We start from the raw sequence: 17,688 nt of genomic DNA on the forward strand, positions 1-17,688 counted from the left end.
ATATAAATTGCCTAAGAAAACAATGAAGTCCTGACATTCCCTGTAGCCAAGCAGATTAAATTATCTTCTAAGAGACAGGGTAGGGGTCCTAGACGGAAACTAAATTCAGTTTAGGAAACAAAAAAATATATACTTTTGCACACATGAGTTCTGTGGTTCGGAACATTTTATTTGCTTTAATTTGAACTTCATAACAGCCCTATGAAGTTATCAGAGATTTATCTTTGATGGTAACAAGGATTAAGTTGAAATTCAGAGATGTTAAGTGACATGCCCGTGGTCATTGCATGACAAGTGTGTAGCTGAACCCATACCAGAGTTCAATTAGTCCCGCATGTTTATTCCCCCACAAAGAACCTTTTATCGATATGGGGGAGATAAGAATAACACAGCTGAAAATTATTGGACTAAACATCATGCAGGAGCCTGAGCCATTAAGGAATAGAATTCAGGAAAGTTTCAAGGTCATTGAGCTTTCTTCATGGCGAGATATGAATTGGCTTGACCTCGGAGGCCATATCCAGACAAAATCTTACCAATCGGCACCACCACTTGCCTAGAGATTAATTTCTACTACAAATAACTAGTCATCAGCGAAGAGAAATTTAGCTTCCAAAAACTATAATCCTACTTGAATTAATTATTTTTTCTCTTCTCAGTAAGGACATTAATTCCTTATCATTCGATATCAATACAGAACACTTTATTTTTCTCATACTTTGCTCATGTGTTGACCTCACCTTCATTCATGTACGCATTCTCGCTACAAATATTTATTGACTATGGGCTATGGATTGGGTACTGTGCTAAGTATAGGGATATCAAATGAACAAAACAGACATGTCTTTCACATATTTTCTGTTTTTCTAATACAAATCTGAAGATCCGAGGGACCACTCCATTGAGGATGGAAATGTTTCTGTGTAATTTCATAATCATCAAGTAATTAGTTTGGACATTTCAGGCAAAAGAGACTACTTTCTTCCTGAGACAATAAATACCAACATCATATGCATACATTTGGGTACTATTTTTAAATTAAAAATTATAACTATGTATAATTAAGAAAAAGCATGTGCATATAAAGATGACACTGGAGGGGTGCCTGGGTGGCTCAATTGGTTAAGTGTCCACTCTCAGTTTTGGCTCAGGTCATGATCTCAGGTTGTAAGATCAAGCCCCACGGGGGGCACCATGCTTAGTGAGAAGCCTGCTTGAGATTCTCTGTCTCCTCTCCCTCTGACCCTCCCCCCTAAAATAAATAAATATATCTTTTAAAAAAATTACACAGCCATCACTGCTGAAATTAGATAATGGGCTTCAAAGAAGCAGCTAGTCATTATATGAGAAAAATATTTTAAAAAATTGGGGGGCTCAAGATCATCCTACTAGCATAAAAATAATGAAGAAGAAGATGCTGATGGTGATGACAGCAATAATGCTAAGCTCATTTCACCTTTTATATTTACAAAATGCTTTCACATTTTCACTCATTTCATATTTTTATCACAATCCATTTTACAAATGAGAAAACAATAATTTGATCATCAAAATTGCTTTTCGATGAAGAATACTAGCTTAGCTTTAAAAAAAAGGGAAATAAGGAAAAGGAAACTAGGTTGTTTTTTTTTTTTTTTCAACAACGTGGTTACAGAAAACGTTTGTCAACTTACTGTAGTTTGCAGGAAGTCTTTCCTTCATTATCTTTCCAAGTGTCATAAGTTTATAGTACTCTCTGAATCATCAAAAAAATTTTCCCAGGGCTTTTTATGTTGGGAAGAATGTCCAGATCTAGAATTTGTCCTCAGTTACTGGGAAATCCTCCCTCAACTTGTGCCAAAGTTATTAAAAGCCAATTTCAGGTACTGCCTCTTATTTAAAATCAGAAAAAAAAAAAAAAAAAAAAGAATCCAAAGACAAGACAAGCTTCTTAAGCAAATTCAATTCTAGTGGATCTTTTAAAAATTTGGACAGTTTTTCTTCTTACTCCCAAGTTTCATCTTTATTTCCAAGAATTACTGGAAATGTATTTGTCCAAAAAATACATTTCAATTCTCCTCTCACTTTCTTTTGTGTTTCAAGAGCTACAATTACAGGGTTACAAATTAATGTTCATATATTAATTTTCTCATAGTATTATGACCATCTTGGTTTAGTGTCACTTCTATTTAACATTCATTTTGGGGGGCGCCTGGGTAGCGCAGTCGTTAGGCGGCTGCCTTCGGCTCAGGGCGTGATCCCGGCATTCCGGGATCGAGCCCCGCATCAGGCTCCTCCGCTGGGAGCCTGCTTCTTCCTCTCCCACTCCCCCTGCCTGTGTTCCCTCTCTCGCTGGCTGTCTATCTCTGTCAAATATATAAATAAAAAATCTTTAAAAAAAAATTCATTTTGGAATTTGAATATTATTCTCACTTAGACAATTTTGTTTTAAAGATTTATTTATTTATTTGAGAGAGAGAGTGCAGCAAGCATGTTAGTTGGGGGAGGACAGAGAGAGAATCTCAAGCAGACTCCCCGCTGAGCATGGAGCTCCACAGGGCTTGATCTCACGACCTAGGAGATCATGACCCATGAGATCATGACCTGAGCTGAAACCAAGAGTCAGAGGCTTAACTGACTGAACCACTCAGGCACTCTTCACGTAGGCAATTATTTTTCTTTTGCCTATAAGACATTCAATGCTCTTTGTTCACCGACTGTCTATTTCAACTCTCCCAGAATATTAAAGAATGCTCTCCTACTGATGGAGTTCCTCATGTTCGTCAATAATGTTTTTCTGTTTCCTCACAGCAATGAGTCAGTCTGTTCATTTTCTTTTATACTATTTCTCCCTCTTCACTTATTCTTGGCAAAGGTAGTTGAGCAAAAAAGGGAACTTGACATATGTCTCAGGCCCTTTCATTAAATCACATCTCTTTCATTCAGCTACACTTTTTCCCATCTCTTAAGTTATAAAGAAATTCATTTTCTACTCCTGGAAAGGGAGTCTACTGCATTGTTCTTATGGTTACTTCATTCAGTGGAAAATGAGAGATACCCTCCACCGTCTCTCTGTCATTGGCTCACTTTGTCTCACACCAAAAATAAATTTTCTTATACTTTTTTCAGTCCTATCACTATCTCAGTGAGAATGCAAAAGTTTTTGTTTTGTTTTGAATGTAGGATTCCCTCCTGTAGAGTGCTATTGGGTAAATAGTAATTCAGCTGAGATTCCAACTGGAAACTAAACTGTGTTCACTCAAGCAATCAAATATTGAAGATACCTTCAGACAACAATTGAGGAAGATATGCTTGAAGTCTATTGGGATGCAGAGAGACTCCCAGGGGTTGTTCCTGGGAAACTTTTCTCAGAGAGAGTAAAAACACAGGGTTTTGTTTTGTTTTGTTTTGTCTTTGTCAAATATTTTATTGGGGGAGGTTCACACATTCTGACCCTGTCTTAGTCCAGAGGATGACAAGAGGGTGACAGGAGTGCTGGGACCCTGAAGTGGCTCAGATAGAAACTGCAAGAATCATGTCCAAAGGTCTGTTCCTCAATGCCTCAGTTTCTCCTTTATGAAATGGGAGGGTATGTTCCCTTCTGGGTCTAAAACACTGTTTGAGAAGATGAAAGTGTGGCAAAAGCCACAGGAAAGAGTTTCCCCACTCCCAGAACCTACTCTGAAAGCTCCTACCTCACACCATGGAGGCAGAAAAAGGGAATTTGCCCAAGAAACCATGTTGCCTAGTAGCCCCTGCTATGGGGGTAGGGGGAGTGCAGGTCTCTCTGAATACCTGGAAGCTGGGGCAGGGACAAAGGGAGATTCTCGTCTGGACAATATCTTGGTTTTCCAGGAGGGAAAACTGACCTTCCTGAACCCTCAGGACAAAGGGCAAGGAGGCAGGGAGAGCCCCCAGCTTTGATTTATTGCACTAGCTTGATCCAAGGATGATACTTTAGGCCCAGAGAGGAGGGGTTGCCCTGACGACAGCATCACTTCTAATACCAGCTTGAGCTCTGGATCAGTTGCCAAATGCCTCTTATGTGAGGGGGAGGGAATTAAGAGCAGGAAGTGCAGTTAGAATCAGACAAAACTGGGTCCAGAGTCCAATTCCTATGAGTTGTAACACCATGAGAAAATCCTTTAGCCTCACCGAACCTGCATCTTCCCATCTGTACAAGGGTAAGGATTAAATGGGCTAATGCATAGAAATGCTTTTCAAAGTGCTGGCCCTAAGAGTCACTCAGTAGATGGCAGCTAAAACCCCAAAAGTAGAAAGTAGCACTGGGAGACAGGGTAGCTAAAACTAGGAAAGAAAAAGTCTTTCCACTGAAGTGGAGACAGCAATAGTGTTTATCTGTATTGGGGGCCTTGGGGGATATATCCCATATTGGGCATACTTGGCACAGTGAGTAGTATCACAACAGCGCCCCCAAGGGGGTACAGCTAGCATCCAGAAGCAACAGTGATAGGTAAGCATCTGACAATCACTGACAATAACTTTAGTTGACCTGAATGGACAAGAACAAATGGTGCTTTCCACACAAGAGATGAGACTCTGGATTTATGAGTATACATTCAAGAGTCCCCCACAAACTTTGAAAATTACTTGTGGAGGGATTCTAGAGATAAGTTGACTGTAAATCTAGCTTTACCATGGCTCATGAAATCAAACATGTGGTTTAATACTGCTGTCTTCTAGAAAAACATGTTGTGACGCTTCAGACACATTTGGTGCATTTTGGAAAGTGGCAGAAGATGTAGAAGACAGCATGACACTGTAAGAAAAATAGGCACAAGCCTGGCTTTCTATCTTGAGACTAGAACTTTGCAACTTTATGAATTAGATAACATTTTAAAATGTCTATAAACCTTCGTTCCTTCATCTGGAAGATGAGGATAAAGATAGCCATACTTAAGTGTTGTTATAGATATCAAACATAATATAAAATACCTCCATACCTGTTATGGTAGTTGACCAACAAGTATTAGATTCTCTTCCTACTGTTTTATTCTAAATGTCGGCAGGGACTAGACCCTGGAGGATTTTATATATTGAGCCAAGGCATTTGGACGTTATGATGTAGGGAAGGAAGTCTACTTTTAAGTTCTAAGCACTTGCTCATTAGCAAGATCCGTATTGATAAATATGAATTAGTGTGAAGCAAACTTAAGAAGGGCAACTGGACATCTCCTGGGGATGGTCTAGGCAAGAGATGATGAATATCCGAACCACGGTAGAGTAGGAAGAGTGAAGGAAAAGAACGAAATCCAAAGATTTTATGAAGTTAGAAGAGGCAAGAACCGGAGGGTCCAGGGTGAAGGCTGGCACTATTCTATGAATGCCTCCTGGAGCTGGGCAGCTTGGTAGCCCTGGAGGCATTTAGGATTATACCCGAATTTGGATAACTGGGTGAATGATAATCCATTCACTAAAGTAGGAAATGGAAGGGGAAGAAACAAGCAGTTTTAGCAGGAATGTTGAATTTATTGTGAAACTACTGAGGGAAATTGATGTGCATGTAGAAAAGAACTGCAAGTTTAGGAAGTTATGTGTGTGTGTCGTCATTAGCATATATTTTGTAGTTTAGTGAACCAAGGACTATGTATAGGTCCCTGGGTAACACTGTACAACACAGGCACGTTATGTAAGTGAAACCAGTGAGGGTGAATGAGGAAGAAAGACCAGAGAATAAAGGGGGGACGGGAAGGGAGATGAGGAGAGATTGATTTTATAGCTGTTTATGGAGAAGGACATTTTTAAAAGGTTGAATTAGTAAATAGCATCAAACGCATATGAAAGGACAAGTGAAAAATCAGGTGCAAAATGACCATTGGATTTATCAAGGCAGAGCTTATTAGTGATGTGATAAGGGGCTGAAAAGCTTTGGATGCCCTGATCAATAAGCTTGGCTATGATGCATAAGAATAAATTAGAACTACGCATAAAATATGGGATCTCACATATGTTTAAAAGTGGAGGAGTGCTGAGCATAGTTTAAGCCGGTGAGAGGTGATGGGGATATTGAAGACAGGAGCCCATATACCATGGAGGGGTTGGTCTTATCTTATCCAGTAGTGGCTGTCAAGCTCAACTCCATCCTTATGGCTATTCAGCCACTCGTTGCAATTTCATTCCTCTCTCCCAGTGCCCATGCCATACTTTCCCCAACTTCCTTAAACACTGGATCTCACCTCTCACCTTCTCACTTTCTCTAGATGTTTTTATCTCACACTTCACAAGGAAAGAAAAAATCAGCTAGGAATCTGTAATCCTTCGCCCGGATGTGTGGTGTGTAGGAAAAGGAGTCAATTTCATCAGGGAAGTGATGGGAGAAGCAGTATCTTAAAGAAAGAAAACAAGTTTTGGTTAAGTTCCCAAAATAGAGGAAACTAATTACCAAGAGAATGACAATGAGGATGAAGAAGAGGTCTTTACCATATGAGGAGAAATCTGGAAGTCAAAATGAACAGAGCTTGGAGGGAAGTCAGTCCTGAGCAAATGGGCCTCGGTGGCTGAGAATCAGAGCATGTGAGGATCAGGGCACTGGAGGGGATTCAAACTCTCATCATAAAGCAGACAAGAAGGCTACTTGAGAAAAGCATACATTTCCATGAAGGAGGAAAATCCTAACTGGGAGTTAGAGGTGTATGTATGAGGTGGGGAGGAGGGGGTGAGATGAGAAGTGGAGAAATAAGCCTTCAGTGGCTCTAACCAGCCGCAGACATTCATTTCTAACTTTAAAAATAGATACTACTTGGGGCGCCTGGGTGGCTCAGTGGGTGAAGCATCTGACTCTTGATTTCGGCTCAGGTCATGATCTCAGGGTTTTGAGATCGAGCCCCACATTCGGGCTCCATGCTCAGTGGGGAGTCTGCTGGAGATTCTCTCTCCCTCTGCCCCTCCCCCCAGTGTGCGCTCTCTCCTTCTCTCTCTAGAATAAATAAATCTTTAAAAAAATGGATACTATTTTGTCAGGGAGAAGCGAGTTTCTAAAGAGGAAAAAGTGCATAGATACCGAACACACACAGTTCTATGTTTATTAAATGCATGAGAAAAGGTACAGGAGTATCTGCAACATATTTTTAAAGTGAAAAAAGGTGGGTCCAACAAACTGTGTGTGTGTGTGTGTGTTTGTGTGTGTGTGTGTGTGTGTGTGTGTGTATGTGTATGACAAAAAGAGAGACACAGAGAGACCCCTAATGCTGAGAGATGCTCTCTGGGGGTGGTGGGCCAAGAGGAGATTTCAGAGACAGATTTATGTTCAGTGAGGTCTGAAGTTTTAACCTTATTCAATTCCAGGGCCTCCTTTAAGAGAAAAAGATACAACTTTTCCACAATGGGCATGAATTACTTAAGAAATAAGAACCGAAGTAGAAGTTATGTAAGTTTTTTTTAAATGTCAGCCATACTGTCAAACTTATTTATGTTAGATATTTTTTGAAAAGATCATTAGAGGTGGTTTCTAATCAGGAGGGCTACAGAGCTTGAGTTTCTGTTGTCATTTATGATGCATTTCAAGAAAGTCATCTACAAAATTCCTAGCTAGACCTTACCCTTGAATTTTATTTGCTTCCCTGAAGCACTGTAGACAAGCATCCTGAAACAAGAGGAAACTCAAAGTTGGACAACTCCTTTTATCTGGAAAGCCTGTTTTTTCTTTAAAGAACAGACAATGTAGGGATGCCTGGTGGTTCAGTTGGTGAAGCATCTTCCTTTGGCTCAGGTCATGATCCCAGGGTCCTGGGATTGAGTCCAGCATCAGGCTCCCCGCTCGGTGGGGAGCCTGCTTGTCCCTCTGTCTGCAGCTCCCCCTGCTTATGCTCTCTGTCTCTCTCTCTCTCTCAAAAATAAAATCCTAAAAAATTTTTTTAAATTAAAAAAAAGCAGACAATGAATTGTATTGATTTTAGTAGCCCAATGTAAGAAGGTTTACACAAATTGGGTGACGTCCTTCCAAAAAAGAGATGTTGCTGTTTTTACATTCTTTTTCACAGAGTGAGCTCGTCCTCACTTCCCTGTAGCAACACTTGCCTGACTGGCATCACACTTTAAATGGGAAAGTGTTTCTGCTGAAGGGTTTCCTCAGTGACAGGAAGTGACTGTGTAAGAGAGGTTTTACAGTGGTTGACTTTATCCTCTCAGTCAACAAGGAAGTACATTACTGTAAATGATCTGGGGACTGCCCCCATAAATTCTTCTGGGTGAACATACCGTTGAAGGGTGTTTTGAGAAAATGTAGAAAAAAAGGTGATTTCTTACCTTTAGAGAACATGAATTTCTGTGACTTGGTGTGGCTCCCGGGGTGGCCCCTTTAAGATCCGGAAAAGAATTCCTTTCGATCAGATCTCGGATTTTATTGTCCAACTCCATGCTTTCACATCTGCCCAGGGGGGAATGGGAAAGGCACATTTTACAAAGCCAATTAAAAATTACTTAAGGGGACAATGAGTTTTCAATGGCATGGAGGTATACAGTACCTTCCTAGAATCTCTCAATCTCTGATCTCATTTTGTATTAATTCATGCCATTAGAGCCTTAAAGGAATATCGGGGTTTAATTTTCACTTACTTGCACATTTATACAAAGTAATAAGACAAGTTTAGGCATTTTCACAGTCTGATAACAATGACCAGAGTTGAGCACTCACAGTGAACCAGGTGACCCATAATTTCTTATTCAGCAGCGCAACAGTCCATTGCATTTTACAGATAAGCAAACTTGGATTTAGGAAATTAACTAATTTACGAATTTATGCAAAGTCAAACACTGGCAGGGCCAAGAGAAAACTCTATAGGACTCTATAGCCTCTGTGTGTGTGCGTGTGCGTGTGTGTGTGTGTGTGTGTGTGTGTGTGTGTGTTGGTTTTTTTCCCCTCCAGTTCTATTGAGAAATAACTGGCGTACATCACTGTATAAGTTTCAGGCATATGGCATGATGGTTTGATTTACATATATTGTGAAATGATCACCGCAGCAGAGTCAGCTAACATCCATCTTCTCATATAAATACAATAAAGAGAAAAGAAAGAAACATTTCTCCTTTGATGAGAACTTTTAGGATCTACTCTTTAACAACTTTCCCGTATATCCTACGGCAGTGTTACCTCTAGTCATCGTGCTGTACATCACATTTCTAGCCCTTAATCATCTTAAAACTGCATATTTGCACCTTTTGAGCACCTTTCTCCAGCTGGTGTTCCCCTACCCCCTCTGGTAACCACAACTCTGATCTCTTTTTCTAAGAGTTTGGTGGGGGTTTTCTCATTTTGTGTTTGTTTTGTTTTATTTTGTTTTGTTGTTAGATTCCACATACAAGTGAGATCACATAGTACCTATAGTATTTGTCTTTCTCTGTCTGACTTATTTCACTTAGCATAATGCTTTTAAGGTCCATCCATGTTGTCACAAATAGTTGTATTTCCTTTTCTTTTATGACTGAATAATATTCTATCGTATAGGGGCACCTGGGTGGCTCGGTCGGTTAAGCATCTGCCTTCAGCTCAGGTCATGATCCTAAGACCCTGGGATCGAGCCCCATGCTGGGCTCCCTGCTGAGCAGGGAGCCTGCTTCTCCCTCTCCCCCCTGCTCATGATCTCTCTCTCTCTATCTCTCTCTCAAATAAATAAATAAAATCTTAAAAAATTCATATATATATATATATATGTATATATATATATATGCCATAACTTCTTTACCTATTCATCACTGATGGACAGTTAGGTAGCTTCCATGTCTTGGCTATTATAAATGATGATGTATAGACTGTCTCTTAACCATTTTTGCTATATGTTTACAATTAACCTTAGAACAAATGTCTCAGCAATTATTTGCTACCAAATGGAAATATTGTATTAGAGTCCAAGAGTATCTACCTTAAGGAGACTCTAGTCCAACTGCATCATTTATCTGGGAACCAGAATGAATTACTCACCTTCCCATGACCATTAATTAATAACACCAAGATTTAAACCAGATTTTCTTTTTTTTTTTAAAGATTTTATTTATTTATTTGACAGAGAGAGAGAGCACAAGCGGGGGGGGGTGGCAAGCAGAGGGAGAAGCAGGCTCCCCACTGAGCAAGGAGCCTGATGCGTGATTTAATCCCAGGATCCTGGGATCAATGACCTGAGCGGAAGGCAGATGCTTACCTGACTGAGCTACCCAGGTGCCCCTAAACCAGATTTTCTAACTTAAGTCCACTTTTCTGTCCCATTACACCATGTTGACATGATGGAGAAATTTTCTCACTAAAAACACAATTCACAAGAAAAATGCATACGTTGTGGGATTTTTCTTTACATACTTTTTGCCTGCCTTATCATTTCTCACCCCTTAAAAATTACTCCTTGGATTGGATAGGAACTCTTTTAGGAGTACTTTTCCGAGTTATCTGCACATAAAAGAAATATATACGTGGATGACCTACGTGTAAACCTATGTGACAGAGGTCGCTTGGCTTGTCTGCCCAACCCGCTACCTTCTTTGAGAGGGACTCTCAGGAGCAGGCTCTGACAGCCATGCTTGCTCACACTTCTTGACCTCACTTCTTTGGTTATAACTGATTGGACCAAGAGAAAACAGCAGATCCCAGCCAACAGACTCCCCTCTGTGCACAGAGGGAGCTAAGAATGAAGCATATGGGTAGGAAAAGGCAGGGCTGTGAACTGGAGAGAGTCTTGACAATTTTCTAGTTCTGAATAAACCCTTTCTAAGGCATAACTGCTTTCCCACCCTTATATTCTAGGAACCACTCCATGTCCTTATAATGAAGTATCTCTCTTTTTTTTAATATGTATAATCTCTATTTGCTTGGTTTCCATTATTTGTTTTATAAAATCCCTAAATAACATCCTTGACCTTCATGTTTTTATTTATTCTTTCTTTCAGGTTGTGAAATGTCTGTACCTCATGCCCCACATATGATGTCACTGTATTTACAAGCTACTGGGTCTACAGTAAAATTCTTCATGGCCCAAATTGTTGTATATGCAAGACATTGAGTTTGCAATGGTTTCCCACAACACTCTGAGAAGAGCTGCAGGATTCCTTTGAAAACTGCCTCAAATCCTTCAGATTAACTAGATTCCCAAGTAGCCCTGAAACTGGACTAGACCAAAATTTAAGTCCTTGAGGCAGCTTTCAGACCTAATCTGAACCAGATTTGCCTGCCACGAGCTCACAGTACTGTTACAACATCCCTCTGTGGCAAACATGTTACTGAGCCATTTCAAACCCCAGACAGGATCACCACTTCGGTATGACTCGTTATGATCTCCAAGCCCACGATGATCTAGCTCCCCTGCTATGTTTCTGAGCTCATCTTCTATTCCCCTCTTGCCTGTTTTTTTCCTTCCAGGCACTCTTGCCCCATCACAGGGTACAGAACACGCTAAGCACGACGCCCACTGTGGGTTCTTGGTGTTTGCTATTACTTCCACATAACCTGCTCCCCCCCGCCATTCAGGTCCTCCCTCAAATGTCACTTAATCAAGAAAGCCTCTGCTGACTAACACATCTGAAACAGCTTTTTCATACCCATCACTACTGTCCCCTAATTCTGTTTTATTTTCTTCTTAGGATTTTCTATTACTTTGATTTCTTGTTTACTGTTCTCTCTGACACCATAGAGGCCCCATATATGTCCCCAAAAAGAAGGGCCTTTGTATTTATTCACTGCTCTGTTCCTTGGCACAAAGTATGAACCCAATAAATATTTGTCATTAAATAAATATGATTCCATGATGAAATTTAACTCAAAACACCTAACATTAACTCAAATCTAGCCATTAAATTAGATGCTTATTTTAAAAATATGCAAATAACCTCAAACTCATAAGACTGATAAAATTGTTTCTTTTCTTTTCTTTCTTTCTTCCTTTTTTTTTTTTAATGTAAGCTCCATGCTGGGACGTGAACTCACAACCCTGAGATCAAGCCCTAAGCTGAGATCAAGAGTTGGATGGTTAACTGACCGAGCCACCCAGGTTCTTTTATACTTGAATTATGTGCATTCTTCAATGTTCAACAATAATTCATTGAGTATTCACTATTGCAGGGTACTCACTTTTCACAGAAACAATCAATGCTGTGTTAATTCTCACACTGTCTCAACTTTAATGGTGAACATGCTTTGAGGCCAACAGCTACCCTTTCCTTTTTCATTTGGACAAGTGAGTAAAAGTTTTGCTTCCAAGCAGGGACCCTGTTCCCTCTCTTGAGGGTGGGGTTCAGAACATAGTGAAAGAGGGAGGGTCTTGGGGGGGGGTGGTCCATCAACTTGGGTGCAGTATGAGCCTCAGTGTGGTGACTTTGACCACTACAGGAAGAGCAGAAGTGACAGCAAAGAGGAAGAGAACCATGTGGTGGTGACCAGAGGCAAGGAGCTTCTGGTCATGTGTATGGAGCCGGTGGGTCTCAGTGTTGACCACTGTGGCAGGGACTGGGCTTGAGGAGCACTCAAGACCCCAGCTGGGACCTGAAAGAACACTGGAGGGCTGGGACTCAGTGAGGACTTGAGCTCATTTCTCATTGGCATTGTTACAGCCATTGTTGGCACTATAATGAGTATGCCTCAGAACGTACATGCAAAGCTTCTGAAAGAAGCATTAGATGCAATGGAAAGTAGAAAATAAGCCATAAGAGTTAAACCTAATGATGGGATGTAGGATAAGTCCCTTAACTTCTATGAACCTTGATAAGCAGAAAGTTTCGTCACACCTTGGATAAAAAGATAGCCATGTTGCCTATTTGGGTTTTACAACATTCTTAGCAAATCTCTTAGATTATTCTTTAATATGAGAACTTGCTTGACAAAATATTTTTATATTGTTTTTAATTAGTGAAATTTGTTATAGTTCATGAATTTCAACTGGCCTGAGATTTATTCTACAAAAGACAATGGTACTTACCAAGGTTTCTTTCTTTCTTATAAAGCTCAACATTCTGACAGTTGAGAGGCAGAATGAATTCAAGCTGATAAACTCTGCTTTTCTCTTTAGATCACTAAATAATTGCAGGCAGCATAGTTATAGTCTTAATATAACATTTTGACTCAAGGTCTGGAGTTGAGTTAAAAACAGTAAGAGTCTACCAAACTTTTACATACAAATAGAACAAATCCTATATGACTCGGCATTAGTTTTACTGGGTACATATTTTTCTCACCTTTGGATCTGTTTCCTGCTTCTACCCAGCTCATTAGGTGAAGTTTATGGCTCCAATAACCTATGCTTTGGGCCCTACTCCCTAATCAACCTAATTTTTCGGATTAGAAACTTGAGGCTTAAGAAAGAAATATCGGAGTGCCTGGGTGGTGTAGTAGGTTGAGCGTCTGACTCTTGGTTGCAGTTTGGGTCATGATCTCAGGGTCATGCTCAAAGGGTCTTGAGATCGAACCCCACTTCTGGCTCTGCACTCAGTGCAGATTCTGCTTGAGATTCTCCACCTCTCCCCCTCCCCCGCTCATGTGCACTCTCTCTCTCCCAAATAAATAAATCTTAAAAAAAAAAATACCTTTCTTAAGGTCTCTTGTCTCATAAGAGGCAGGATAAGGATGCACTCTGAAGCCTATGACGTTTTACTCTACGATTTAGCTGTTTGTGATTTTAGGAATTGTCCGTGCAGCAGGACCATAAGAGTGCTATGTTATCTCCAAATAATTGGGTTTAGGTTTTCCACCTTGCCAGGTGCGTCTGCTTCAGCTTCAAAGAAAACAGCCTACTGGTGTCTAAACTGCAGTGTAGCTGACTTGCAAAGTCGGATGTTAGGAGAGCTTTAGGAGGCAAGCTATGAAGATCCGGTGTCTCACCTACTTTCTATGTGGCTCCTTATTTCCTAAGTTGTGGGTTCTTGACCAGGGTGCGTGGATGGGATGCAGGGGGCCCATGAATCATCCCAGATAAAATTGAATATGAAATAATAGACGAGGTATATGCTTGTCATCTCTTTCTAAAGGAAGGGTCTCTAGTTTTTATCAAGTTCTTGACTTCCCCCAAAAAGCTGAAAATCACTGACCCAACTTAAGTTATCATGAGTGACCACTGTAAAATCAAATCTCAGCGTGGCTTTCTCTAAGAGGACACTTTCATTTCTTTTTTATCATGAAGCAATTACAGAAATTCATAAATGTCTCTTTGACTCAAACACTATGACTAAAATTTTTGTTTGACTTGGTCTCCCTACTAAATTGCAAGTGAACAGAGAATTACAGAGACAATATTGTTAAGCTCAGAGTTCTCTAAGGTGAGCATGACAGAATTCAATGAAGTCTAGTAAATCCTTGTTGGACTTTGGCTTATTCATAGTTTATTTTAAAAGTACATGAATATAAATCTCCTGCATTATTATCCCTCATTCCTACCTTGCACATATAAAAATAAACCAACATAGAAAGTAAATAGAAATGGTATTAATATGAATTAAATTTTACCAGTAGAATAGTAAGTTAATCCAATGTGACAAGGAAGCTTAAAAAAAAAAAAAAAAGAAGAGTTTCCCTAAATTATGTATGATGTGTGAGCTGATTGTCCCTGGACTACCACCAGGAAATAATGATTCACCCAGTGAGCAACCAGAGAAAATAGGGAAANAAGTGAATGAGTTTCAGGTAATTTGGAGCCCTCAGACTTCGATTACTTTATTTGAGAGTCTCCAGTACAGAAGCCTTCAAAATCTTATTCAATAAAACAAAGCATACAGTGTGTCTTTGAATGCCATGGTTTAATAGGCTCATCCAAGGATTATTTAATTATTTAAATTTTACTATTTGATTAAAGCCTAGCCATTTTTCACTTGTAGAATCCTCTCTGGTATAAAAGATAATCCCGAAGGTTATGGGTTCCTGCCTTATAGGGCATTAACTAGTATCTAACCATCTTATTCTAACATTCCTTTATTAAATTGCCTATATCTACCCAGCTCCTCAAATACTCTTCGAATGTGTCTTCTTATCTTTTTGGGTATCATTAATCAATAAGTTGAATTAAAACCATGAACAGAGGTTCATTCTATATTGTACGATGGTCTTGTTTTTAACTTTTTATGCATTGACGTTAACATCACTGGATATCTATACTTTAAAAGCATCACATTTCTAGTTGCTGATAATGACTCATGGTGAGCATGCGACCCAAATCCACCAGACTTGGTTTTTATGGTTACATGTTATGGGTGCATCATCGCTATTGGCAAGTAGTGTAAATTCCTAAAGAACATAATTTTACTCAATAGACAAAACAAATAACTACAATCTTGGAAATAACCTGAAATTCATTTAATTCATCTCCTGCATTAGAACACAAAAAAAATGAGACTCGGAGGGGTTAAAAGACAGATTACAAAGCCAGGGCAAGAATTAAGGACACTGATGTTCTTCCCTCCTCCACACAGTCGCCCACTTCAAATGTCCACATTTCCTCCGAGCCTGCTGCCAAGGTCACATTGTATGCTTTGATCTTACATCCTAAGCCCAGACCTTTTAGGGGAGATTTTGGAGAACAAAGCACATTTGCAAATATAAGACAAGGAAAAATCGATAGCGGGTTCTTCTGCAATGGAACTGCTTCCAGATGTTCAAAGCTCAGGCACTGTAATCTTTGGTGACCCGAAATGAGAAGTGTTGTCTAAAAGACTATGATCTTGGAGTAAATTTTTAGGTTTTACTTTTTGTTATTATGATTAGTACTCTGAGTATGTTTCTGGCCAATTTGGAGAGAAACAAATTACTCAATAAAGAACTTATTTTGTAATATGTGTTTTGTAATATGTAATATGCTATGTAATATATTACTTTATATTACATATATGCATTTTAGATGAATAAGTCGCAGTGTCTTCATTATTTTAGTAATTGGGAACTTCAACAGTTTTGGCTTAAGAAGGTAGTAGAAGAGAAAAGGTTTGCTCTGAGCATTGGCCTCAGGCAAGAATGACTATTTCTAAAGTTTTACCCAAGGTTATGTGGTTTAATAATTTAAATAACTGTCTAAAAATGGTCTTGGTATGTCTGATACTAAAGCCCAGAGGATGGGATTATTTCTTAGAAACATGGACTCTGTTACAGCCCTCAATTTGCATTCCTGGCTGGATCCCTGTCCATCTCCTCTCTGCTTTTGGAATGTGCCAGTTTGCTGAACCGACGTGCCGCATACCCATGCCAAAGCTCCTGGGGCTGCACCTCACGCACGCGGGGGAGGGGGGGGCAGCTGGAGCAGAGATACAGCGCAGCCGCGGTGCTGGTCAGGCCACAAAACGGCACCAGTGAGCAAAGCTATGTAGAAACCACATCCTCCTTCAGTTATCCTGCAGAGTGGACCCCTTCACTGGAGCTGTTGCGCACGGGTGAAGCATTCTCATTCACCATGGCAGAAGGACAGACCGAGATAGGATACAGCGTCGGGAGATGTTCTGATACATGCATACATTGGCCTCTTTGCTTGGCTTAATGTTAGCCACCCTACTGTTTTCACCTTAAATATGGGAGGGAAACTGAATCCTAGATTGCATGAGATCGTCCAACTCTGTATTTCCATAGTAACCTGTATTTCTCCCATTACAAAGTTTATCACACTTTATTGTAATTATGTGTTTACTTACATGCATTCTCCATTAGATTTTAAACCTCTGGAGGCAGGGACAGGTTTAGCTTGCTTATCCGTCTATGTCCAGATCCTCGCCAGGATTATTAAATATTGGACAAGAGAACAACACTAAGTTAAGAACAACCAGAACTAAAGTCAACAAAGATAAAAGGTAGTCCTGAGGAAGGAGAAGCTTCTGTTACAAGGTCACGTGCAGGCTGTCCCTCTGTCCTTTTTAGATGCATTTTCCTCCATGATATCTATGTAATTTCTTCCCTCCTCATGTCAATACATCTGCCTCTGAGTCAAGGAGCTGACAAAGACTTAAGAGCTGTGAGTATTGCGACAGGGACACCCCTTTCTACTATAAAGCGTAGTTTCAGGCATCAGTAGGCAGGGTTCGGGAGGTATTTCTGAGTTGGGAAGTCCTTTCCAGTTCCCTGGAATTGAAGTCACAGTCAGATCAACGCTTGAGAAGAAACATAAAAAAGGATAAAACCTTATCCAAAGGCAAGTATGAAGCATGATTCTCTCCTAACAATCTCTCTGAGTTTTGATAATAAGAGGAAAATGACACCGTGCTAGATCTCGTCATGAGCAGGCTGAGCCCGGAAGAGCGCAGCATGTAAGATGTGAGTTTCTCTACTCCAGGGAGCGAGGATCCTAGGAGAGGAAAGGAGAAAGAGGAAGAAGTCATGCAAACTTTGCTATTTGGCCTATCGTTTATTACAGAGTTACAAATAACACAAAATGCCCCCTCGGACGACGCTACAGGAAGAACCTAGCTTCACAGCTTTGTGGATCAACTGGGGGGGGGGGTAGATTCCTTGTTATTTTTGTTGTTATTTTTGTTCTAATATGGGGTACTATCATCAGAGTGGTTTTTTGTTTATTGAAAGTTTCGCTCTCTTCAAGAAGCAAACTATAAAAAGTGAATCATCTTGACGATTGAGGTAACAGGAAACATAGTTCGTAACCAGCCTTATGAACACGGTAAGCCTTCCTTTTTAAGTCAAGAAAACCTTGGCATTTACTCGAACATTTGTATCACCTAGTCAGTGCTTTTGAACCATGGTTCTGGAGTGTAAATATTCTCGCACTGATTTATCAATGAACATCTAGAAGA

General features: G+C 40.0%; 1 protein-coding gene across 2 annotated transcripts in view; it reads right to left on the reverse strand.

Annotated features, from left to right (window-relative positions):
* TNIP3 (TNFAIP3 interacting protein 3) overlaps window positions 1–17,688 on the reverse strand; it is an 87,304-nt gene that overhangs the window by 43,052 nt on the left and 26,564 nt on the right. For both annotated transcript variants that reach the window (XM_040626279.1, XM_008689479.2), the window contains exon 2: window positions 8,245–8,365. In XM_040626279.1, the coding sequence (XP_040482213.1) occupies window positions 8,245–8,365 (121 nt within the window). The remainder of the gene's footprint in view (window positions 1–8,244; window positions 8,366–17,688) is intronic.

The sequence above is a fragment of the Ursus maritimus genome, unplaced genomic scaffold (assembly GCF_017311325.1).
Source record: "Ursus maritimus isolate PB19 unplaced genomic scaffold, ASM1731132v1 scaffold_11, whole genome shotgun sequence".
NCBI classification, from domain to species: Eukaryota; Metazoa; Chordata; class Mammalia; order Carnivora; family Ursidae; genus Ursus; species Ursus maritimus.